Genomic DNA, 26,782 nt, shown 5'->3' with positions numbered 1-26,782 from the left:
GAAGCTCAGTACTCCTGTTCAGTCACTTTGGATCCTTTGATTAGGATCTTCCTAGGGTTGGAAAACTGGATTTTGCCTGAATCTCCCTTCTGGTGAACTTAAAAACCAGTCAACCAAATAAAACCCACAAACAAAAGAAAGAAAGAAACAGCCACCCAAAACCCCCCTTAGATGCCCAATGCTTTATTTTCATGGATGGGAAAACTGTCATTGATCTTTTAACTAAAGTTTTAAGCTGGCTGCGATAACACAGATCATTACACTTTAAAATATAAGTTGCAATAATTGAACCTTGTGCCTTTGGTGGGGGCATCTCAGTGGGAGCCTTTTGTCAGATGTTAGCATGCACTGAGGAGACATTGACTGTCTCAATTTTCCATTGCTGAAGTTGATTGTCTGGTCCTCTCTCACCTTTGTAAATCGATCTGGATTGCAGCTTTTTCTGCAAACACGCACACTTGGAGTTGGTGCAAAGTTGGGCAGCACATTGTAAAGGCTGTGCTGGATTTCTGAACTGCAAAACAGACTCATTAGAGAAAAAAAATCTCCCTTGCACTTTCTTATCAAGCAACAGGTATCACAAGTATTTTGGGTGGCATCTTCTAATTCAATTGCACCCCTTGGTTTGAAGAATGCCAATGGGAGGAGAATTCTGACCATGGGAGAACAGTCTGGAGGTGATGATCAGCCATCACTAACAGTAGAACTTGACCTTTTCAATTTTTCTGTGTTATTTTGAAGAGTTAGCATTTTGCAATTTTCATTTCAAAATAAAAATCTATTTGCATGTTTGCATTAAGGTGCAAGATCTCTGCCGACTCTGATTGAAAATATGTCTAAAGTCAAATTGGTTTTTAATATTTTTTCATTCAATAAAAGCAGTAGAAATTTATTAATTCGTTTTTTTTCAAAGGAATTATCAAGAGTCTTCTTAAAATAGTTTAGAAGTTAAATTGCATACAATAAGATAACTATTTTGGATGAAGAGAACGGTAAAAATCTGAGGGCATGATGTCTTCAGCTTTCTGAGAATTAGCTGAATCCATTCTGATTCCTCTTTTGGACTTATCATAATATCACTAAATATTTCCAGAAGTTGCCCAGAACAAACATATTGTAATTAAAGCTACAAAGAGTTTGGTTGAGGGTTTTTTTTTTTTAATTGTTGTTGTTGTTCAGTTTTCTCTTTTGGGGGAATTTGTTTATATATATTTTAAAGGCTTTAAAATGACTGAAGAACTTGGTTAATCTGTGTGCTGCTTGTGGTGAGATGGAAAAGAACAGGGCATAATTGAAGAAATGCTAGTGTGAGAAGCAATGTGGTTTTCAGGAGCCTATTGAGAAAATCATCCCCAGCAGAGTGACTGCACAGCAGCTTCACACAGGCACTGGGGAGTGAATTAGTTCTTTGCCACCATCCTCTTATCCATGGGACAATGAGAACTGTTGGCTGGCCTGTTGCTGTGGGAAGAAGTATGAGAATTGTAGAAGGCTTTGTACAGGTCAGTGTTAAAAATTAAGCAGAATGTTTGGGTACCTGTGCAGTAATTCAATCTAAACACATAATCTGTTAAGGTAAATTTGATGTTACCACTTTAAGCATTGCTGTTTTTACTACTTCAGTTGCTTCTGTGAGAGCATTTGTGTCTGGAGCTGTAGCAGTGTGTTTGTCAGAGATGCAACCTTGGACCAAATCAAACCTTTCCGGGCAGATGTTAGTTTGGGATACGATACCTTTTGGCTGACTTTAATTTGCATCGATTTGCCTGTGTTGTTTTTCGATTACCTCCAGGCTGGTATTAGAAATGTGGGCTTTTCTCTTTGATCCCCCATTAGGCTCTTACCTACGTCCTATTGATAGGTGCCACGGGCTTCTCCTCTGGCCTCCTGCTGAGTGCAGCTTCCTGCCTGCCTGCCTTTGCAACTGGGAAAATTAACTGGAAAATAATTTGGAGTGGACCTGGGGCTGGGCTCTGGTGTTCTATTTCTTTTTTCTAAAATGAATAGCAATAAAACATTCCAGCATTCATTTAATATCATGAAACTTCATGAAAATTCTGTGCCAGCGTTCCTGAGGAAGCTTCAATGCTGCTGTATGACAGGGCTTTGGTTAGAGAGTCTTCTGGAAAATACTTTGGTCATTTTCTGTACAGTGTTATTTACTGTGATGTTTTGGTACAAGTTGTGTCAATGTTGACTTGAAAGACTGATGTAGGAAAATCACAGAATACCTCTCTACTTCCATTTTCTTTGGGAAGGGAAATTTAAATTTTAGATAGTAACCTCTGTTTCTCTGATATGGTTTTGCCAGTGGCCACCTGCTGGAACTCAAACTTCAGCCTTTTTTTATGCTACCATTACCATATTCTAGGTTATGAATCTGGATTTTATTGGAGCTTTTATCATTCATTTAACCCAACAGTTACTTGGAGGAGGTAGGACTCTGAGAGAATTACTTCAGGGAGCTGTGGATCTGCCCTCTGTAGGTAATGCACCAGTCAGGGTTTGGTAGTGCTACCTTGAAGAATTTTAAAAGCCTAAGATTGTAAGATTGACATAAATGCGAAAAGGAACACCCATGCTTCTAATCTAAGCTCTGAATTATATTTCAGAGCTAATAAGTTGTTGGACATGACAGATTTTGGGCTCTGTGCTTAGAGCTCTTCCCAAGGCTCAGACTGTTCTTGTGGAACAAGGGACAAACTCTGGCAGGAGCGCTGCTTTCAGTGCAACTGCAGAAGAGGAAAAAGACATATTTAAAGGTGATAGCAGATAATTGTAATGGCTCAATCTTAAACCTTGTGAACCTGTAGAGCTTTTCAGCAGGAACTTTGCTTGTCAAGGCAACTCTTTCTTATCTGTGGGTTTCTCAGCTCAAATTTGAAGACTTCCATTAATGAACTTGTCTGTTGCTCACAGATGGATTATCTGGCAGAATGCATCTTCTGCAGGCACCAGTTTTTCATTCTGGTTTGAACAGATAAGATCACAGAGGTTTAGTGTTAGATGATGTTGCTAATAGCATTTTTTAATCCATATGGCTCCATTGAAACAGGCTGTGTTAGCATTCACTTGAGTGAATACCCACTAGTATTGGCCAAACTAGTCAGAAAACTGTTTATTGAGTCACTTTCTTTCAGGGTTGATATAGTTTGAAGTGATGCTCTATGTTCTTGCATTTATGTGCATTATTCTTATAAAATGCACGTGCATAATACCAAATTTCAGGCAGTCTGTGATAGTTAATTGAAATGTAAATAATTTATTTTGATATATTTTGAGAGAGAATGGCTTTTTCTCTGGCGAGGCATGCTAGATAGAGAACATGGAATGTAACTCCTGATTTTTATTTTTGGATTCTGCCATTGACTTAACCTAACCTTCATTCATAAGAATCAAGAGGGCATAGCTATTTGTGCTTTGATTTGTTGATTCGTGAACTGTTTTAACAACTGTCTTTTCTATTCTCTTATTCTGAAACAGAATTCATCTTTCTAAAGCCTCTTCAAGTAAAGAATGATATATATGTGCAAAGTACTATTATGCTATAGGCTGTTTTTCGAATTTCTAACATCTATTGTCTGTCTGTGGTGGTTGTTGTACATTTGTATTGCTGGGAGAAGGAAATTTACTGAAATACAAAGCCCATGGGATGCAAAGATGCTTAATATCTACCTAGCAAGTGTGAGAATACATTACTGATAAGGAACTTTGCACAGTTATGCTGATGGGGCGATGGGCTTTTGGAATGACAGGCAAATTATTGATTGGAGCTGGAGAGTCATCTTCTGGTAACTGTTGTTTGTCTTCTCTTTCTTCTCTCAATCTCAGAGGAGTCAGTTGAGAATTAGACTGTATTCTGTATGAAGAGTGGATTTATAGTCTTTAACTGTGGGGAAAAAAAATGGGGTATATCTTTTGAGGCAGGGATGTAAACAATTCCAGAGAGTGAATATGTTGGCTGGGTTACAGTGAGCCAGCACGAGGGTCCGTAACATGAGAGGAAATGATTTCCTCCCAACCAGGGAAATTACTTCCACAGTTGCCCTATTTGTTCCATCAAAGACTCTCAGCATTAATCATTAATTCTCTTATGAAACAAATGAACATATTATAGTCCTGAGTCTCAGGGAAAATTCTAGAGATGTAGGTGAGAAGAAAAAAGTGTTGCTCTGGATCCCCTCTGCTTCACTGCTCATGAAGGCATTTAGTATCTTGATGCTTTGCTACACGAGCACTGACTGAAATCTGTGCTGATTTGGATTGTGTTCATTTGGGATATAACAGTACATTTCTCTAGCAAATATATCCCTATCTGTGCTTCAGGTACCTACGGCAACACAGCCCAAGTCTTTTGAACTTCTGGGAAGAGGCAGCTGGTGTGCTTCAGGCTGCGCTTTCGCTTCTGGTTTCCCCAAAAAACTACTTTGAAACCAAAGCAGTGCTGCCAGCCTTCTTTCAAACAGTGAGCCTACCCCAACAGTTTAGTATTATTCCACTGACTCTCAGGCAAGCATTGTTTTTTTTGGAGAGGTAGGGCTCAAAAAAAAAATTTTTTTTTTTCTTTTCAACACAAGAGAACAAGATCAAAGTCCCTTTAGTTTGTGTTCTGCGCAAAGGTCTGAATCCACTGTTGTGGAAATGAAACTTCATCTTCTTGTGGCTTTGATTCCCCCCTTGCAAATCCCATGTTTATGTGTTTACTTTGTTATTTATTTCAAAATGATTAGATGTCTTAGACATTACTGTTAATATTTCTGCTGCTGAATCACATACAACCAATTGTGCAGCCATTCCTCTCCTTCCCATCACCCCTCCTGCATTCTCCCAATTTCTGAATAAAGGGATCTTTCAAGAAGTGTGGGCAGTTAGCTAAAACAGTAGCTACTAATATTTTTGATTCCTCAACACCACATAAAACTGCCAGAAAGCTGCAGAGTTCACCCCATTAAAGGCAGTTGCTGAAGTTCATGATGTGCCTTGATTTCTGACTACTAATGAAAATACATTTCAGCAACTGTTGAAACAGAAGCGGTTTCACAATAAGCACTTACCTTCCTCTAATTTTTCACCAAGAACCAACATGATTTTAAATAAAATAGGATTCTTTAAAAAATTCTGATTAGTCCCTGGTGTAAAGATGAGTCCTGAAAGTGTTTAATTAGGCAACAATGACAAGTAAGAAATAAGCAAAGCTGATTCTGTAGATATCTGGAGATCATACTGAGATATAATTGAAGTAGAGAAGCTTGTTGCTTCTGATGGTTTAAGTGCCTTGCACACCCACTGCATGCTCTGAGTACAATAAAGTCTTCTATCACACATTCTCTTCATCATATCCAATATAAGATCCATACTCCTGCAATAATAGCAGGCATAATTAATTCTGGCTTAAGTATTTAGGAAATTATTGAGTGCTGCAATTACAGGCTTTTCAAATGGCAGTATTTAGAAGCAAGAAGCTATGCTGCACATCCTTCCCCCCCCATATCTGAGTGCACTGAAAAACTTCTATTCAACACCAGAAGGAAAAAGCCCCTGCAGGAGTGAATCTTAATGTAGTATTAATTGGGAAAAGGAAGAACATAGCTCCAACACACAGAGGGTGCATTTGGAACAGGACAAATAATATGAAATACAAGTTTGATGAATTCCCTTCATCTCTGTGCTGTGGCTGCTGCAGCACTTTTGTTTATATTGATCTGAACAGCATGGAAATTTTCTTTCATCTGTCATTTACATTCCTTTTACCTCTTGCAATTGCCTCTGCCAGCTTACATGCCTGTTTTCTGGTGAATCTATTAATAAGATTTCCAATACATCAAAAGAATTTCTTTTGGGCAAAGGTAGAATATAATATGCTTAAGGTGTAGGAGGGTTCCTACCTGCAATTTTACCTACTAAAAGTTATTAATGAGTTCTGGGAAAAAATAAGTGAAAGGGATAATGCTAATTGCATGCTATAGATTTTCCTCCATTGCTTACTTGTTTAGTTGGTGACTTGCAGAAGAGAGTATTTACACAATAGCTTTCTTCTGATTGCAATATGCCTCCTGAATTGACAAAAATAGGACCAAAGGTCAAATTAATTAAAAACAGTAGGAGAAGGAACATAATTAATGCTGCAAGATTTTACTTACACATTTTTTCCTAAAAAATGTGTGAGGTGCATTTTGTTTTGTGCAAAGCACAGGCTCTGTATACCAAAGTAAATAAGAAAATCTAAGAAATATCTTAGAGAGTAGAATTAAATTCAATTCTTTAGTCAGGAAAATTTATGCATAACAATTGCTTCAGGGTGAGCAACCAGGGCACTTACCAAGGGTGTTCAATATTGTAAGGGATGCAGGAATGCGGGTCTGTAGCTGTGTGTGGAAGATGCCTGTGCCCGTAGTGTCTCCCTGCTATCCACATGACTTATGCCAAGTCTGCTGATATTAATGTTGCTACCCTTCCCCACACGCAGTTTTTATTTTTTTTATTTCTTTTTTTTTTTTTACCTGAACATTGAGAATACAGAGTAGACCCAAACTCTTCCATTTGCTCTCGCATGGCTTAGTGTTACAAGGGATTTCTGCAGTGTCACACTTCCCTGGATCAACCAGAGCAAGCAGTTGCCTTTCCTGATCATGACCTTGTTATCAGTGTTGAAAAGGTATTTCAGACTTGTAGGTTGCAATTTCAGTGTAGCTTGTATGGAGAATAATGTTTATCTCTGATTTCACTGAGCTTTACATGAAATTTCAATAATCCTGAAGTAATAATAGTAACAGTATTAATCCTCTACGTGGCAGGTGAGGAAATAGTAGTCCCTGAGTGCATGTGGGGAGTTGCAGGAGCAGCATTCAGTGTGCCTTCTGGCCTTCCCTCCCCAACCCCTTTGGTTTTGTGGTTCTAGGGGACACTTGGGCATCTTTCCAAAGATGCAGGGACTTGGACTCAGGATTATGCTATTTATAAGTATACAATAGTGCAGTTTTTGGTTTATATGGTGAATGGCTTGGGAGCAAGTTGTTTTTAAGCAAATCATCACTCTGCTCAGTGCTCTGACAGAGGCACTGGGAGTCTGTGTGGCTGCACGGCTGCAGCCCCATGAGGAGGAACTGCCCTCCTGGCTCATGAGCGATGCCCAGCCCTCACTTTTGCTGACTTTTCTGCCATCTGCCCTTAGTGCTTCGTGTATTTTTGCATTAGCACCTTTCTCTTGACTTACTTGAGGTGCTAAGTGAACAACCTCGCTTCTGTCTGGGTTTTTAGTTACCGTGCGTGTCTGGAGCTCACTTGTTTCCTCGTTTGCCTCAGTAGCTGTTTGTCAGGAAAGCTGCCCAAGGTCACAGGTCTGTGCTTTATAAAGCCAGGTCCCTGGTGACAGACATCTGAACCTCACCGAGCTGGACCTTGAGTTACAGCTGTGCTCTCAGTGTGATTGCAGAGCACGAATCCCACAGCTCTGGGTCACGGCTGGGTTGGGACTGGGGTAGCTACAGGACAGGGGATGATTCTGGCAGGTCACCTTTTCAGCTGTCACACAGCAGCTCTGGGGAAGTGACATTCCTCAGCCTTCAGCTGGAGCCCCTTAGTTCCCCTTGTCCAGAAATGTGTTGTTTCTTTATGTAAACTAACATATGCAGCATTACTTCAGTAATTTGTATTGTATGTTTTACTCCCTGAAGAAAGATGAGGAAGTAATCTTAATAGTCCTAAAGAATGGCTGCACTGAATATGGAAATAAGCTGGCAAGATTTGAGGAACAAAGGAAGGCTAATGGCTTTATATTTTGCTTTACTGAAATTACACAAGTGGTGGATTCTGAAAGACAGTTATATATTCTGATTATCTGAAAGGGCAATTGCAGAGACATCGTTCTGGAGGAGCGAAGGATGATATCAGTGATACGATGCAGCGCTTCAATTTACAAAATTTTCCCCATTTACAAATAGATGTTTCAGACATCCATTTAAGAATACGTTATTAGCGTGTAGTTAGACTCTAGTTAAACTTTGAATATTTCATGTATTCCACTGTAAATAACAGCTAAATCTTATTCATTATCACCCTGATAGTATAAGCTGTGAAAATAGTGATGCAAATGGGAGATTTCTGACTTTATTCAAATAAAACCTAATCTTTTTACTTAAAAAAGTTGGAGATAAAAATGAATCTTTCAAATATTTGACACAATACCAAAGTATTGTTCACCACGGCATTTATCACATAGAATCTTTCCTGTTTACAATAACAGAAGATTGAAACAAAACAAAGTGTACCAGTCAAAAATTCCTTTATTTCAGTACATTTCAGATAAAAAACATTTGTTTGACTATTGGAAAGGGAGTTTCAGGATACGTGTTCTGGTGAAAGTTTTCTTGATCCAGGAAGATTGTCCTGGACCATTGGAGCCCACTGAAGAGTGCACTGATGATAAAAGTCTCCGTACTGGAATGCTGAATTTTATTTTGTACAAATCGAATACAGCATGAACTGCATCACTGCTTGCAAATTTTGACCTACAGCTTCATTTTATACAGGCCAGCAGATTTTCTTTTTACTCTCTTGCTTCTTTCTTAACCAGTTCACCTAAAGGTGGACTAAGTGTAGTTGTTATGGGAATGTACTTCAGATAGGTGACCTTGGACAGCCAACACACTGTACATTTAAAATTAAGAATGTCTAATCTAAGTAGTCAAATGATATTTGTTAAAGGCAAAAAAGATAACTGTTGCAGTCAAATACTGATACAGAGAGCAGAAGAAGGGATCCTTTCACTGCGCTCTAAGCAGGTCTTGAGTTTCTGAGACCATTTTTGGGTAAAAGGAGAAATTTTTATCTGTTCTTTCTCTTCTCCAGAAAGAGAAAGATGATTTTTTTTTCAGCTGCATAAGATACATAAGTACCTTTGCATTTTATCTATCATCAATTTCTATTCTAGCTAATCAAACACTTGTTATCAAACATTGTAGATTTGCTGCTATAACAAATAAAGTGCTGTTATACTAAAGGTGTGCTGTCATAACAAATGGAGTGAGATAGTGACATGCCAAAGAGCTGCTTTGCTACTCAATGTAAAAGACCCTTCATTTTCAATTTTTTTTTTTTCATTTTTGCATTGACTCTTCGCAGTAAGACTTCCAGTAAGTCTGCAAAAGTAAGACTATGGTAAGACTGTTTCTTTACTGTGTCAGGGTGTAGCAAGGGGTGACTGCTCCCTGTGGGCCAAGAGCAATGAGTGGTCCCTGTGGTATTTGAGAGCTGCTGTGAATTGGTGGAAATGTTGTGTAGAAACCTTTGGATCCAAAAATATGAGACTTTTTTTCTAGAAGAAGTTGAGGAGGTCTGTTTCTTTCTTTCTTTTTATTCAAGAGGTACCTCAGTCTCTTCAGGTTCTAAGCTTATTCTTTGGATTTGGTCTCCTGCCCTAAGTTGTGTACTTTTTTTTTTTTTTTTTTAAACCATAACAAAATGAGTTGACTTCAACAGCTACATGTGTAAATATCAAACATAAAGTTTTTCTGTGACTGTATTACACATGAACTGCTTTATAATCATCCACACCTGCAGCAAAAAGTTTTATAGGATGAAATGCAACTGGAGTGTTGCACAACTACTTGGACTGGAGTACTTAAGAATACTCCTTGTGCATGTCTTGCTAATAGTATATGTCTGTATTTTGCTTCTAAGTTCAACACACTTGCAACCTAAAGAACCAAAGTTAGATAAAAGTCCCTTTTTCTGGGAAACACTAAAAAGAATGGCTCCATTTCTTGGTTAGAAATGAAGGCACGTTTTCAAGCCTCTTGAAGTGAATACTTGCGAGGCTTGTGGAGTTGCACACATGAGTATTGCTTCAGAAAGATTTGACCTTTATAGGAAAAACTGAAAAGGAAAAAAAACCCCACAAATGGAAATAGAATCAGGTTCTTGAGCTTTCTATCAGGTCTCTACAGCACTAATAACCTCATAAGGGTTGCATTTAAAGGTTTAGCCTTGACTGCTGCAATGTAAAACTAGGGATTGGAGGTCAGTGAGTAATTCACTGGAATATTATTATTCCATGAATCTATACATTGCTCATGAAGAAACATGAAATCTATTTATCTGAGACACAACTGAAAGGTATAAATTAACAAAATGAAATTAGAACTAGAGTCCTATGCTACATAAGCCATAGTGTTGCCTTTAAAAGAACTACAACTGTAATAACACCTAATCAATATTTCTGCCAAAAAATGTCCTTGTTGTTGGGCCAGCAGTCAGAATAGATGTCAAATATTACCAAAATGGTATTATTGTTTATGATTATGTACTTTCACTAAAATATCTTTGCCTATCAGAAATCGAGCATTCAAGATAATAACATCAAAGATGATGTAAAATGAAGAATGTATTAAAGAAAAAAATCACAACTGAGACTTTTTTATTTTTCAGACTTAGCAACAGTACAACCATAGTGTAACTTTCATGTGTAATTTTTATTTAATCACATGTCAAATTGAAGACTTACATGAATTAAACTTTAAAAAGCATGCTTTCAGCTATCATTTTGACATCTAGCATACTATAACTGCCGTTCAAAAGCTAAATAAAATGTTTGACATGCTTTAAATGTTATTTTGAATTTTATTTGCTTTTTATTTCACTTCTTTGTTGTTATTTCAAGAAGCTCAGAAAATACAATTTAATTGCTAAATGTTGCTGGGAAATGTCACATGAGAGATACTCTTCAGTGCAACGAGGATTAGCATCTGAAAATAAATACCCTTTGAAGTTGTTGATCAGAAATTTGTGAAGTTTCAGGTTTATAATGGGTTTGTTAGTGATGATTTGGCTAATGAGTTTGTTCCTTGACCTCTGTGGTGCGAGAGGAAGATGAGGGTATTGGCTTAGCCTCTAGTCACGTCAGTGAAAAACGAAACAGTGAAAATTTGCTTCTTAAAGCGGGTGATGTTACAAAAACCCTTCTTATGCTTACCTACATGGAAAAGGGTTTCACAGAATACTTCTTTTGCAATAGCCAATAGCTGAAGTATCTGACATTTTCTCTTATCAGTTCAGTGCAGTTTTTCATGCCTGTAAGAAATGCCTGCAGGGAGATGAACGTCTGATTTCCAAAAGGCACCCTGAATAAGTGTGTGGTAGAGTTACAAGATAGTCTTGCAAGATTATTTCTCATCACTTGAGCCAACTCTTTTTGTGAGTGAATCAAACTACAAGATCTGACAATTTTAAGTAATTTCCATTTGAGCAGGTGTAGGGGCACCATCTGTTCCGCTGATTTGCTGTGGAGGTAGTAATTCTTTCATTGAAAATGTACAAATCTGTCTAAGATAATCATCCATATTGAATTTGTGTTTGTCTGGGCAGTCAACCAAGCTTCTATTTGCCCTTTTGAAATAAATAGGCTATGCTTCCTGCATCTAAATACATTAATGAAGTGGGAGGAGTTATTTAAATCAATAATAAGTAAAAGCTAGAATTATTTACATCTCATACTACTATGGAACAGTAAGATTGTTAATCACAGTGAGGAAAAGTAATAGTATTTAACAGAGCTTTCTCTTCTTTAGAAGAAAGCCAGATGCTGTATTTTCCATTAGTAATTAGTGAGAATATAAGGTATTAGTTATTAATATTAATGATACTAAATTAGGAGGACTAGATAAATTTATATCAAGAATGTCAAAAGGATTATATTGGATTTCTGAAGTTTTAAAGAGTTGAAAATGTAAAATCTTGGCAATATTTAAAAGGGTAAATATGGTAAACTGGGAAAAGAACAGGTCTGTTTGATTTGACAAATGAATAGACAATCAGAAGCTGAAATCAATAAAGATAGGGCAGGAGCTGGAACAACTGAACTTGACCAAAGAAAAGAAAGGCTTGTTGAACAAGTTTGATCTGTATGAGATGACAGTTGAGGTTCTCAGTATTGTCAGTAGTTGGGGGTGTTACTTTTTCATGTGAGATAGGGAAAAACTGATTTTAGTGTCCATTTAGCTTGGACTTCTGCAATTAGCTGGGTATTATCACTTTGCACACTACCTCTCTCTTTCCCCCAGGGTATGTGCCCTTCATTTTGCTTTTTTTAAAACAAACAAACAAACAAACAAAAAAAACCCCGAACAAGCAGCAAAAATTACACACACACACAAAAAAAACCCCAAAATAAATAAATTATAAAAAAATCCAAATATCAGTTCTGTGCAGGATCACTGTAGGGCATATTAAAAAATTATAAAAAAGCCACTACTAAATTAGAAAAGGTGATTGCAACAGTGATTTGCCTTTGATAAAGTGTTTCTTATTGTGTGTAATAATGGTGACCAAGAATGTTCGGCATCTTTGTAGATGCTCCAAGAGACATGCAGATCCTTGCTGGTAAAAATATAGAAGTTATTTAATTTAGTGCTCCAAGTTGCAAAAATTATGTGAAATACAGATTTATAAAACAGTTGATAGAAACTCCTTGGGCCATAATAGTTGTGCTGTTCACTACTAAGTTTAGGGAAAGGAAAAATGAAAATACTGCCTTGTCTTTGTTGAGTTTCAACACAAAGACATATTTCCCATTGGGTCTGTCATTGGATCTTTTCAGGCTGTTTGTTTTCATGTTGTTCTAAGAATTTTGCACTGATAGTTGCTGGGTCCCGTTTGTCTCAGTGTAAGCCTATGGCAAAAGACATTGGATTGTTGTTTTGGAACAAAAGGTGATAGTTGAGCCCAAAGAGATTTGAGCTGGAAATTGTAGTTTGATCAAGTTTTTTTTTTTTTAACAGCTGAGAATTACTGGTCATACCTGAAGATAGTTGTTGTCTGGTTATTCAAGGTACTTCACATCTTCCCAGCATTTGAAAGACACAAGAAACTGAGGAAATCAAACATTTTTCTTACTACTTCTTTATTTACAACTGCTAATAGTGGAGGAAAATGTTGAAGTAGTCCTATTCTTTTACACTTAGAACATCTCCTAAATAAGGTCTGTTTTAAATCAGAATTATCATCTAAATAATATAATTCAGCATAAATTATAAAAGAAATGTTTTTTTCTTTATGATCTCCTTTTAAAAGGATATTAATTTGCTCCAATGAATGAAGATAATAAGGTTAATAGTTTAATGTTCCTCAGTTGATATCTGCTGCTTTTTCTATTACCTTTTTCTTCCTTTTTGATTATAAATTGGCTAACCCCTAGTGTATAATTCCAGAAATCATCCCTTCAGTGTATCCAAAGCTATTTACTTAGACTCATCTTTTATTATTCCCACTGCCACAGTCTAATTATTGCAGTGAAAGATTGAACACAGAATAGTTTGGGGCTTTGATCAGTCTTCATATAAATTTCAATAATGAGAGTAAAAGGTTTGCGGTTTTCTGAGATAATTTGATCCCTCCAGACACGCTCTGCTTCTACCAAACGCAGTGAATGCCATATGAGACCTCTGACAGCATTTGTGTCTGGGTTCGTGACATCTCTGGAAGCAAAATTCTTTTTTCATACCAATAAAGAGTAATTTAATATTGTTAAATGTGTCAGAGAAACTATAGATTACTGTACATTTTTCCTTAAGTTTTCACTTCATTGTCCCCTATCAGCTTAATTGTCTGTATTACAAGTTCCTACATCAGAACCCACTAAGAATACATAATAGGTTTGCTTGCATTTCTCTCCTTTTGAAACAGTGTGCTAACTGTCATTCAAATAAATAAAACAAACCATAATCCTTGTTATTCTATTACTATCGGTGCTAACTCCCTTCGGAGATAAATAGAAAAGCAGCTGGAGACTGAGGATATTTTGTAATCTTATAAATTGAAATTTAAATGCCTCAAGGAGGAAATTTCCAAAATAATTGTGACAGAAGATAAGTCCCAGCTTTTGGCAAAATTTTATTAGAATTACTTGTTCCAGATCACTGTCTGATGCCTGCATGAATTAGGAAAATGGCAGCGCTGCCATGCAGAGAAATAGCTGGATTTTTTTCATCTTGATAAATTCTTCTGAAAGTGCTCTGTCATCAGCGTTATCAGGTGTGACATTCTCAGGGACATCAAATTAAAAATCAGGAGCCTTTAGCTGATGCCAGTTGATTTTAAATCATATGGGTTTTATCCTTCCAACTAATAACATCTCAGTTTATGCAACCAAATATTTACAGTTTTTTACTGAATGTGAGTGTTAGTTAGTGGCATTTTGAATTTTGTTTAGGGTATTGTTATTTCTCACTGGCCTAGGTAGTTAAAGAAAAAAACAGAAAAAAAAGAGTTGATGACTTTCTGATCTCCTCTACTGTCATCTGGTTAAAAACTTCTGCTGTATTTTGACAACAAGCCATGAAAATAAATATTCTTTTATTTACATACAATGAATTCCAGTTGCATATAGTATTAACCATTGTATTTCCTGTCATGTGCAAAAGCTAATACTGGTATCTAATGCTAAAACTTGGGCTACAAAAGGCTTTAAGAGTACTTTATTCTTAAGATTCAATAGTAGTTTGGAGAGGAGAAGATAAAAGGTAGTGTGGGTACCAAATATCATAGGCCCAACACAAAACAGCAATGCAAACTCCACAAAATATGGTTTTTACAAACAGCTCAAGCAATGAAAGTGGATTTTTTTCATAGATACTGTGAATACCAAACTCACTTCACATCAAAGAAATAGTATATTCCATTTCCACAAGCCTTAGCTGTGCAAGCTTAGTGCAGTTTTGAATGCAGGGAGTACATCAGAAACATTGCTGGGATGTTTTCACTGGATCAATTTGACAAAACTTTAGTTATTTGGACTTGGAGAAAAGAGCTGATTGACACTGCTGGTGTGAATAGGGCTTTGAGAGGCAGCTGACGAGTGGAATAGTAGAATTACATGTCAGTAATTTCTGTGGATCCATCTGTTTTTTGACTGTGCAGAGACATTCCATGTATTTCCACCCATCTGTAGTGGGAAAAGCCAGCAGGAGGGGCAGGACCACTGTCCCAGTCAGCCTTCCAGAGCCCTGGGGCAGCTGTAGGCAGCTCACTATGGAGTTCAACGAGAAGATTCTTCTGGTGACACCAGAAATGCTTGGGGGCTGTGGGTGTGTTAGCTGGGAACCTTTCATCATCTGAATTTTTTTCCAGTGTGCTGTCAGGCTACCCCAGCACTCACAGAAGGGACGTCTTCTCCCCTTTCTATCCTGAATAATGGGAAGTCATTCTGTGTTCAGGTTTTCAGAGCTCAACTTGAGCTTGATGTCTTGGCTTGATCTGTTCCAATTTCTGTTAAAGATCTGCCAAATAAGGGAGAGTGTAAAATCTGCAAATTTGATAAACAGGAAAGCAGGACTGGAAGGCAAAGTGTACTTGATGAGAACAGATGAAATCATCTGGAAAAACAGAATGGCAGGAAGAGTGAAGGCAAAGTGCCAGTCTTAGGCTCTTGCAATCAATGGCAATAACCAAAAAGGGAACAACAAGGAAAATGGTCAATAAAAAGGACCTGGATATTATGGTGGTTGACAAGGAAAATGTGTTCCACTGCCTTGGAGAAGGCAAAGCAGTGGTGGGTCCTGCAGGAGATGTGAAATGATCCTTCTGCAGTACTTTGTGCTTTAAGGATCTTGGCTGAAGCTGTGTAATGAGTTCTGAGCAGTGCACAGGGCCGTGTGTGTGTGCAGGGGGGGCGGGACAACGTTTGAGAAGCACAGGACAGATTGAAATAATAAGGTCCGTTTATTCTGAAGCAGACTAAAGTGCCAAATGTCAGAAAGATGAGTGGGAATAAGCAGACCATGATAGATGGGACTGAAGAAGTGATTTATTTTGCAACAAGAAAGAGGCAGGCTCGACATTAGAAGAAAACCTCTCCATTAGCAGTGGTGAAGCACTAAAACAGGTTTTCTGGGAAAGCCTTGAATGTCTTACTGGTAGCTTTTAAGCGGAGCTGTCACTCACATCTGTCAGGAATTGCATAGGTAGAGCTGATGCTGCCGTGTTCTTGGCTGTACACACTGTACAGCAGCTGTCTGTGGGCATGTGGAATAATGTCACAGTGACAAAAAGAGATTTTGAAAAGTGGAAGGACAGAACTTTTTAGCAAAAACTTAATATAATTGAATGTTTTCAACACCGTCACCCTATAGGAACCAAATATCTAGAGACCTCTGACAACATCTGCTCTATTATAAACACTACATACTTTTTTGCATAATTGCATCAAAAATCTGATCTCCAGCTTCACTAATCCCAGAAGTTCCAAACCTGGAAAGATTTAAATTGCCTTTCAAATGGAATTTTGAGTAACAAGACACTAAGAACATTTTAAACTGTGGTTTGGTTTGGTTTTGTTGAGGTTTTTTTTCAGTCTTCTTGTTTTGAAAATATGGAAAACATATGCATCAAAATAAGGAAAGCTGCTTATTTATTTTTTTTTATTTTCTTTTCATACTGGGACAGATTTACGTTTAAGTTATTCAGTTCCTAAACCATGCAGAGTCACTTAGGTAGTGAAAACACTGTCCTGTGCCTGCTGCATCAGGTGCTTCGTTTCACCTGGCCCTTCCTTCTGCAGCTGGACTGTGATGCTTTCCTTCCTCAGCTCACTGTTTCTCAGCTTCCAGCCTTTTACACTTAAGGTCAGGTCTGCAGTATAACAGAAATCAAGGGAGTTGTAATGAAATGTCTGAAGGAGAGTAATGGAATCTACTTTTCATTCATTAGCTTAACAGATGTGTGAAATCTATTAAAATAGTTTTCAATTCATATGACTTGTTATTGTTTGTTCTTTCTCTGCTTTAGAAGAATCCAACAGCATTATAAATGTGTCACATTTTTTAGGCCCAAAAGTGTGGAACAGCTTTTAATGGGAAAGAAAATGTTTTTTGAAAACTAGAAAACTGAGCAGGAAAATAAATTGAGCCTCAAAACATGATTGAAATCTCCAAGTCAATATACAAAAGGCATCCAAAGACTTGTGAAGTCTGACAGAATCTCTTTAGTTTGAGCTGTCTTTCATTTTGCATCAGGGCTTACATTTTTAAAAAACAGCAGCAAGCGGTGCTGTCAGGTGAAGCAGGTTTGAAAGCAGGCTGCCTGCTCATGAAAGCCTGAAATTGTGCACAACTCTCGGTAATGCATCCCCAGCAGATAACCGAAATAATACATTTCCTAAATTGGCTGCATTAAGCAATTACTGATACTGTAGTGGAAACCATATAATTTTGTTCCTTCCTTGTAGCCTCAGCGCCGTGTCACGTTTCACCTCCCAGATGGCTCCCAGGAAAGCTGCAGTGACAGTGGGCTTGGAGACCACGAACCCACGAGTGGGGCCAGCACATCCCACCCTCTGCCCCTCGGCTTCCCCCAGGAGGAGTACTATGAGCAGGCTTCCCCCAACAGCCGGACGGAGGGAGACGGCAACTCGGACCCCGAGTCCAGTAAGTGATGAACTCTGGTCATCTCACTTGTTAAATCATTCGAGTCTTGGAAGTGGGGCGCTTTTTTTTCACCAGGTAATTATTAAAAACAAATATTGATTTTAATGTGGCTGAAGAAACGCTATATTTCTAAAAACATGAAGTCTGACCGTTGGAAATAAAACACTTTGAGATGTTAAGGGCTTATGCATGACCTGGTATTTTTATAGACCTGCTGTGTTATACTCAGAGGAGCTTTCTGATGAGGTTAATGCTGTTGCCCTTACAGTCATAAATACTGCGCTGAGGGAGTTGACTTTTTTTAACCTGTTTCCCTCTCCAAAACCCCTACTTGCCGCAGTTAATTAGGGAGAACTCACGGAAGGTCTGCAAAGAGACTGAAGTCTCCAGAAGTAAGGGCTTCTTGATTTGTCTTTTGGAAACAACAATGGCGTGTAGTAATAATCTCAAAAGAGTTTGTCTTCTTGCTTCTGCCATCGTGACTGCCTTCTTGTGGTGTCAGAAAGCTGGGCAAAATCAAGGTGAGCTCCAGACCACACTAGAGCTGTGGATACTGGCATTGCTTCCTATGCTGTGATAGCCAGTTGGAGATTCCACTGAACTTTAGTCAACTGTTAATTGTCCAGAGGCTCCTTATCTGGATTAAATTGAACTGTGCCATTGATAAAGAGATACCTGAATGTCTCTAAGCCTCTAAGGCCTTGTTAACGGCTTAATAAGTGATTTGAAAATACATCTGTTCTGGGCAGAACTTGGCCCAAAAGGTGTATTTCAGCTGCTTTAGTATATCATGAGGAATGAATTGGTGAGTGCTATGCACTTGAAATAGCTGTGTGAGAAGGTAGTTACAATCTGCAATGGTCAGTACAGCATCCAGCAGAGAGCCTTCCCTCTGACTCCAAACTGCCTCTGACACATCCAGCCTGGCTCTTGGAAATCACCTTCTGCCTTTGCCTTGTTCTACCCAGGACTGGAGTCTGAGGGGCTTTTTGAATGGGTGAGGTTCATTCTCTTTTTCTTTTCATTCATAAACTAGTACCTGGGGATCCTCAGTTTCAGACTTTTTAAAATTTGCAAAATGATATGTTTCCTGAATGTTTTTCAGTTTTTTTCCAAGCTGATAGACAGCTGACAAGAACCATCAGAGGTTTTGGATGTTATGTTGAAAACATTATTCATTGCTTGCTTTTGTTTGTGTTTACGTATTTGAGGCTGAAATATACCCTTAAGAATATTCTAGGCAGTCAAACTGGATTCTTCACAGAATGAAGCTTTACAGGGCTAGAAAAAAACCCCAAAGAAAGAAAATATCAAGTTATGTAGTGTGTTTTCTGCTTTTGCTATGCATACTTATGATCTGAACTTGCTTTCCAGCTCTCTCTTGTTGTTTGTGACTATGATATTTATTCTTTACTGAAGTGAGCATGATGTACATGAAATCAGTATCTGGGTCCTTTCCTGCAGAGAATGTGTAGCAGGACCTGGTGTATGAGGAGTTGTTAGAACAGGTGTGTGGATCCTGTCTTGCCATTTACAAAGAGGTTCAGGTTTGGGATTTGCCAGTGCTTTTTGAGCCCAGTTTTTGCAGCTTCAGAAGTATGGATCATGACTCTTCTAGAATGTTGCCCTAAAAGTAGCACAGCTCTGGCCTCTCAATGGCATTGACACATATCACTGTTTGGAGAGTAAGCAGGTATCTTAGTGAAGTTGAAGAAAGTTTAATCACCTGTCTAATTACCTGACAGTTCAGTTTTTAACTTGAAATCACAGTTTAATTAACGTTTATGTTATCTAAAGGGTTTTTTTTCTTCCTTTTAACTTGTATCTTATCAAAATGCTATAATGGATGTGATGGGGTCTGATGCTCGCAGTGCAGACAGTGTCGTTTGTCTCCCTTTTTAGTGTTTTATGCTCATATTAATGGCAGCATCTAGCGGCAGGAAAAATAAGGAGATGTAAATAGATGTCTGTTGTCTGCTCTAAGCAAAAAAGAATGCGAGGACCCACAGGACATTTGTGTTCAACATGCAAAGTTACTTACTCTAGGTAAAAGCAACCGAAATATCTGTGTGTTGATCTGTGCAAGTGCTCAGCCTGAGGTTCGTGCATGACAAATAGTGAAATAGTGAAAATAGTTCTAAATTCACAGTTTCCTCTACAAACATACTGGTAGATTTTTGATTTTTATGTTTTTTTTCATTAAATTTGGAGTACCGTGATACATTCGAAGTCTTTCTAGTCTTCTTTCATGGACCAAAGTGTTGTTAATGTGAAAAGAGAAAGGAATATATAGTCAGATAACCTGAGTAGAGTTCCTAAAATGGAATAAGCATGGCCTTCATTCCCTCTCAAGATGTTTAATATCTGACCTGTCTTAATCTGAAACATTGTCTAGAACACTGAGCTTGATTAGCCACCTGATGGTGATTTAGTTCAACTTTGCCTAAAAAGGAGACAGATTTGGGATGAAATGACATCCATAACGTGTAGAGCCAAGTGAGACATTCAGTACCTTATGAAAGCTGATGACAGATGCGACATCACACAGAGATATGTTCAGAAGTGTTTTCTCCCTCTTGTTTTTCCTGACTACAGTTCTTTGGTGTTATTCGTTTCTCTAATATTGAAAATTATTGTCTTTTGGAAACATTCCATTTACTGGCAATAGTAAAGCATTTATTGCAAAACACTGAAAAAGATGAGCATAACATAATAACAAAACCTGAGAAATATTGGTGAGAGGGAGCTTTACAAATTCACATCCAGTGCAGGACTGAAGTAAAGGGGAAAGAAAAACTGTAAGGTTATAGTGGTTAGAAAGCTACGAGCAATTTATATGTAAAACTTTAAAATTAATTCACTGTGCTAATTAAAATTAGAAATAGGCTATTTCAAATGATTTGTCTTCTCTTACTTTAGTTGCCTCCTCAGAAAAGCATAATGTGCAGTGTGGTAGATGCATCATAAGGAAGAGATGCCAATAAACTGTCACACTAAGTAAATAGTAATATAAAAATGCATATACGTTTGTAGAGAACCTTACCCTTAAGTAACAACGCTCTTGTATGTGGTATTCATTTATTTTCTGCTCATAAATTGCTCAGACTAATAAGAAAGCTTCAATAACTCCCTATGCTAAGGATTTTAACCAAACCACCCTTTTTTTTTTCACCCTCTTTTTCTGCCCTGTGTTACATTTAAGTACAAAACACACTATAAACAAAGAGTAACAAATTCTCTCTTCCCTGGCAAACTCTCTGTCAGTGGTGTTCTCTTAGTGGCTGTAAGCAGTGATGCTGATCAGAGGGGCTAAAAGGTACATGTAAACCCCAGTTATGCTGGGTTATTTAATACATGTGTAACATATTAATGGCAGATTTTCAGGCTTCACCTGTTTTTGTTGCATTATCGAAACTATATTCTTTCCTCTAGAGAACAAAATTGTCTTTTTATTTGGAGAAGATAGAATATGCCCAGTTCAGCCAATAAATAGGGCAGAGTAAGAGGAATGATTGCAGCTTGGGAATGGTGGGGGTGGGGAAACCAGAAAACCTGAAAGTAATTTTAAATTAAATAATAGTAATCATTCTTTATGAAGACAATGGAAGTATAAACAAAGCTAGCTGAAAATTTAAGGACTAGTTAATGAGGCAAATCACACTGAGATTTCAGGGTTTCAAATTGGAGGAAACTGGTGTCTTAAGGTAAAAGGAGTTTCCATAAAGAATATTTAACATGAATTAGGGACTAACAAGCCAAGAAAGTTTCGCTGAAAATCAAAAGGTCTAGAGCTAAGTATGACCAAAAGGAGAGCCAGTAGACACTGTAATTTTGTGGTCACATCAAGCTGGTGTAGCTAAATGTGTCTGACTACTTGTTTTTATCTCCCAATCACACTTTCTCTGGTGGCAGCACAAGCATTTGAAGAGCTGTTTGGATAAACTGGGTAGAAGAATTCATCTGGGTTCAACACCTAGGGAGGGGAAAAGGGGTTTTTAAATACATGGATTCCCCAATTCCATTTGTTATATGAGGCACTACCTGTGACAGCAAATGAGTGAAGGGGTAGCTGGGTCAAAGCTTATGCTGGCTTTAAGTGATCATCAGACTGCAAGAGAATTAAGTCTTAAGAAGAATTAAGGCTGCAGTCTATGGCTTTTAACCACATAAGAAGGAGGTTTGCAACAGGGATGACATCTGTTCATGATTAAAGATAGCATATATTTCTTCCCCAAAATTAAAAGAACAGTTTCACCTTGCCTTAATTTTTGATAAGGATGATATTGATGAGCAAAAAGATGGGCTGATGAAGAATGATGATAATGGCACTAAAAGTCAGAGCAGGTTCAGTGCTCTCGTATGGAGAGGAGGAGATAATCTTCTTCCCAGGGTATCAAAACTGATAATGTGTTTTTTTTTTTCTTTTCTCTGATTCTAAGACACAAGGTGTCAAGAAAAAATAAAATGTCAGTCAAGCTTCAGTACTGGAAAACATTTACAAGAAAGAAACTAAGACATACGTAAACATAATGCAATAAACAGTATCACAGGTTTCCCAAGAGTAGAACTAGTTTACCTTTATTATTTCACATCCATTACATGTATTTTTAATTTTGGGGACTACATGTATAGTTAATCTATATCTATTTAAGAACTAATAACTATTATTACACCACATTAGAGTGGAGCAATAGTAATCAAGAATGAAAAGATGCAGAATAATACAAGAATGGAAAAATCTCCATCGTTAAATTCATTAATGAATTTGGCATTAAAAAAGCAGGAATATGTCAATGAAATATTCTAGTAGCTCAAAGCCAAGCATTGCTGAAAATAGAGGAGGAGGTGTGCATGACACAAGAATTGGATTGTGCTAAGGATTTGAAGTAATAGCAGTGGGATGAAATCAAATATCTCATTCTCGTAGGACCTGGTGTATGGAACTACTATATAAAGCACCAGCTGAAAATGGCATAAATAAAATAAAAAAACACAAACTGAGTATTAAAAAGATAAACTATAAATCATCAATACCTAACGTGATTGTGAAAATATCTTGGGTTACTCCTAGTAGAGGTAAAAAAAAGAAGAAAAAAAAAGCCCCAAGGTGTTTCTGATACTATAATGGGCCTGTTATGAATAATGTTGGCTTCCCACGTTAAAGAAAGGTGAACTCACATGAGAAACAGGTGTAAAGAAATATTATTAATAACAGGGGAATGAAATGCCTATATACAGGAAAAGGAATTAATATTGGGTTGTTTAAACTGCACGGTAAAGGCTGGCTGGGGATTGGGGCTCTCACATAATAGCAGAGAGTGGGAGCCAAAATGAAGCCCTGAGTTGGTTCACAGGGAGATGAGAAGGTGCTGCCTGTGAACCAGCCAAGCCTGGAAATTTGGGGGTTGCAAGCAACATCAGTGTGAGGAAGTATAGAAGCAGGGCATGAGAATGAAAGCTGGTTATAAAAAGAAACTTGATAAATTTATGAGGGGATAAATAAACCGTTCTTTGTAATAGCGGCAAACCCAGTGTGTGATGCAACAGGTCACTTTTCTACATTGGGAGTATGAAATGTGGGGGTGAATGTGTTTGCTGAGTGTCAGTTCTGTGTTAGCCTGTGGCTCCAGCTCTAGCCCCCATCTGGACATGGGGTTGGTGCTCTGGTGCCTCACCTGTTTGGGGAGCTTGGCCCAGACACTGCCCTGATGAGAAGCAGTGCTGACCCCACCGTGCCCAGCACTGTCAGCAGCTCACCTTTGTGGCAACTTGGAGGGTCCCATAAATCTCACTGATGCCGTGCTGGAGTGGACAAGGTCAGTGCTGCACGCTGACAGACAGCTGCAGACAGGAAGCTTGCTCTCCTTGGGGAAAATGCCTGAGTTTTCTGCCATGCTGACTTGTCTGATAATCAGAAACTCTGCAGTAGCTGAAATATACTCTTTAAACATCATCAATAGGATGCTCTAGCAGCTGGACTTCAGACCTCACACTGGGACACAAAAAAAAATAAAACTACAAAGTTTTAAGTTTCTTATTCCCTGTCCAAAAGCTGGATTGCCAATAGATAGAATTTTTTTTTAATGGTGTTTTCATTTTTTTGTCCTCGCCTTATGTATTTAGTTCCACAGTAAGGTTGAAATGTTACAGTAATATTTTAATCCGGTTGTTGGCGAGGTATAAACGCACTATAGCGCTTAGGTCTAATTTTAATAAAAAAGAAAAACGTTGTCATTAGTTAAAGATAACAAATCTCAGGCTAAAACACATCCCAGTCTACCAAATCTGCCCATTGGGCCCTTTTACTTCTGCTGTATTGGGTTTTTCTAACCCCATGGCTGAACACTAATAATTAAGTCAGAAAGTGCTGAGGTAATTAATCTTTCTGAGGCAATAGAGTTTGATTGATCTTCTACCTTTAATCAAATTAGCTTGTACGTAGGTGGGAGAATGTAATGGCTGAGCACGGTACTGTACCACTTTGTGAAGTGCCAACCTTAGCAGTGACCTCCTGCGTGTGTGCCCATGAATCACGTCTCTATAAACCACCACAGCAATCATTAAGTGGCTGTGTGATTTAAAAGATGGGGGAACTGGCAGAGATCAAAATCAGGATGTGCTCAACACTCACATTTTAAAGTATATATATCCTTTAGAGGTGCAGCTTTATGTCTGCATGGCACATGTTTGAGGGCATTGAATGTCACAGGGCTGAGAGCTGTGGATTTTCCAGATGTTTTAGCTCTCTGTTTCTAAAAGAACTGTCTAGTCATAGGCACATACAGTGGAGCAAACCAGCAGAAACTCCTATAAAACAAAACATTATGGTATTCTGGATTTGTTCATGAGTGGAGAGGGGGGAAGAGGTCAGACTGGAGAGGTCAATTTACAATGATACAGATGAGTGGCTTTTGCAAGCAGATTTTCACTTGTACCTGAGAGGATACAGATTGCATATTCAGAAATAATTCTGTGATTTAGTAATTTGTTCCCTGAGAGCCTAACTTAAGAGTTATTAAATCAGCTGACACAAAGGGGGGAAAATGGACAAAGCTAATTAAATTAAAAAATGCAAAAGCAAAAAATTGTCCTGGTTGGCCCCTCTCAGTCAGACACAGCACTGTGAACACAGACTCTGAGCTTTAAAATCTGTGTATAAGGAGAACTTTCTATAAATTCTTCTCAAAGTAAATTTTAGATATTTTATTGCTGGTATCAGAACATAAAACCTTGTTCTACATTTTCTGCTGTTTGAAGACAAGTAAGATAAAAGCAAGTTGTCTGAGACGCACCATATTCTTTCATGCAAAATCAATGGGGATTGATGAGGAAAATCAATGGGGAAAAAATGTTGGGTCTTCTAGACTACATACTGGGATGAAGTAATTCAGGCAATAATAATGTCTTTTTGAATACCACCTAATGTAATTCTTGACTGAGGTTTATAATAGAAGTTACTCCATCTAAAATGATTAGAAAGAATAGCTCCACCTTACAGTTGAGAAATCAGTCACTTCTTGTGAAATAATAAGGAAGGCTTTAAAGTGTTTGTTTTGGGGTTTCTTTTAATAATAAATGAGATCTGACATCTATAAACAGTGATTTAGTGGCAGATGTTCTGTGATATATATTTATGTTATCACTTAAGCTGACATGGTAATGGATAATCCTATTTTTTTCTGTTTGAGGTTTATGAAAGTTTTAAAATCTATTGCTCTAGTGAGCAGACTGGTGGGGCAGAGGTGGATAGTGAGCAAATTTCTTCCCTCTAGTTTTTCAAACTCCTTTTAGATCTGACTAGCTGTCATATTTGCAGTAAATAGAGGCCCTGAAGTTTGGCTGGGTAAATGGAATCTAATTTGGAGCACTCTGTATCTGGGAGTGTATTAGGGCTTTGATGGTTACGATAGCTCAGAAAGTCACAAAGGGCACAGATTAAAACGGGAGGTTTATCTGCAGCATATGAAAGCTGAAGTCATTGATAGAGCTCCCTTCTGGTGACAGCTTTGAAGATGAGTGTATCCTACGTATCTTAAATCTAGTTATGGATGAGATAGGAGTTTATCACGGGGAAGCAGACCTCTGCCAGCAAAGCAATCCCTTATCTTGTCCACCGGCTTTGCAGATGACAAGTGTGAAGATGGGGCACAAATGTCAGGAGGCAGCAGGAATCTGGGGTGGCAAAGTCACCCCGCTCTGGCCAGGCTCCCATCAGAGGGAAGCAGTGGCCATCTCTTGAGAATAAGGCCTTCTTTGCTTCTCATTTTTACTTGGCCACCCACACAGCAAGATAAGGTTCGTAAGACATTTGTTTTTGTTACTTATGAGCCACAAAACGATTCTTTCCATGGCCTTCTGTCTCTCTTATTTTGTCTAAAACTTTCTCTTTCTTCTTTAAGAGTAGGAAAACGCAGATGATGTAATTTTTTTTTTTTTTTTTTAATCAAGGTAATCAGTGGCTCCAGGAGGAGCTTTTAGCAATATGAAATATTAAGGTGTGTTTTAGCATTGAGTTCCTGCTTTTAAAAAGGAAATATAGGGGGAAAAAAAGTCTCTTTTATACCATTTAAGCCATGTGAAAAATTACATGATTATAATTTGATTTGAAGCATAATAATTTATTACTTGATTTCCACTGTGATTAATGAAAAATATATTTAATGACTTTCTGCAGCTACCAGCCTTCCTTAGAAATTAAATGGTAAAATTGTGTGTATTGAACAAAGCAGATTCCTGACTGACAGTGCACTTATAGTCACAGCATTTGCTGAGTCAATAAATCTAGTGATTGTAGTCCTTGTTTGAGTAGAGATGTGGTCATCCTTTAATCTGATTTTTTTTCCTTTTTACTGGACTTTTGGTAGGGAAATAGGATCCAGTGTTGAAATATGCATTAGGAACAACTAGAGCTGGTGTTCTAAAAAGCTCACATGTATCTGTATATTCCTGAATAGAGGAGATATTTTTGGCTTTATTCTTCAAATATCTTTTAGCCTTCTGGAAAAGCAGCATGTTGTTAATAAGCTGCTGTTTCTGTAATGTGTTTGTGGTTGTATAATTGGCATTGTGATCCTTTTATTTTCTCGTTGCTGTTCAAACCTGGACTCTGCTGGATTAAGGTCAAGGGAAGGCTCCAAAACCCTTGTGAAGGGGAACACAGGACTGGTGTCCTTGTGCTTGCTCTTGACCCAGCAAGTGTAACACCAGTTTTTCTTGAAACCTACTGGTCGCTGATATTATGTACACATTCTGAAACATAAAATATATATGTTTGAGCTGAAGAGACCAAGGCAGAGTATTTATGATGATACTTTTGGATTTATATTACACCAGAGGTTGAGATTCTCACCTTTGGGTTTAATATCAAT

The 26,782-nt window shown here is 37.9% G+C and overlaps 1 protein-coding gene across 1 annotated transcript in view; it reads left to right on the top strand.

Moving 5' to 3' along the window:
• LOC114056038 (protocadherin-9-like) overlaps window positions 1-26,782 on the top strand; it is a 266,352-nt gene that overhangs the window by 126,842 nt on the left and 112,728 nt on the right. Inside the window, exon 3 of the mRNA XM_027880853.1 lies at window positions 17,216-17,414. Coding sequence (XP_027736654.1) covers window positions 17,216-17,414 — 199 coding nt within the window. The remainder of the gene's footprint in view (window positions 1-17,215; window positions 17,415-26,782) is intronic.

Source organism: Empidonax traillii, unplaced genomic scaffold, assembly GCF_003031625.1.
Source record: "Empidonax traillii isolate 1590-97213 ecotype Southwest subspecies unplaced genomic scaffold, ASM303162v1 scaffold76:size1281806, whole genome shotgun sequence".
NCBI lineage: Eukaryota > Metazoa > Chordata > Aves > Passeriformes > Tyrannidae > Empidonax > Empidonax traillii.
This window is presented reverse-complemented; position numbering and strand designations above follow the sequence as displayed.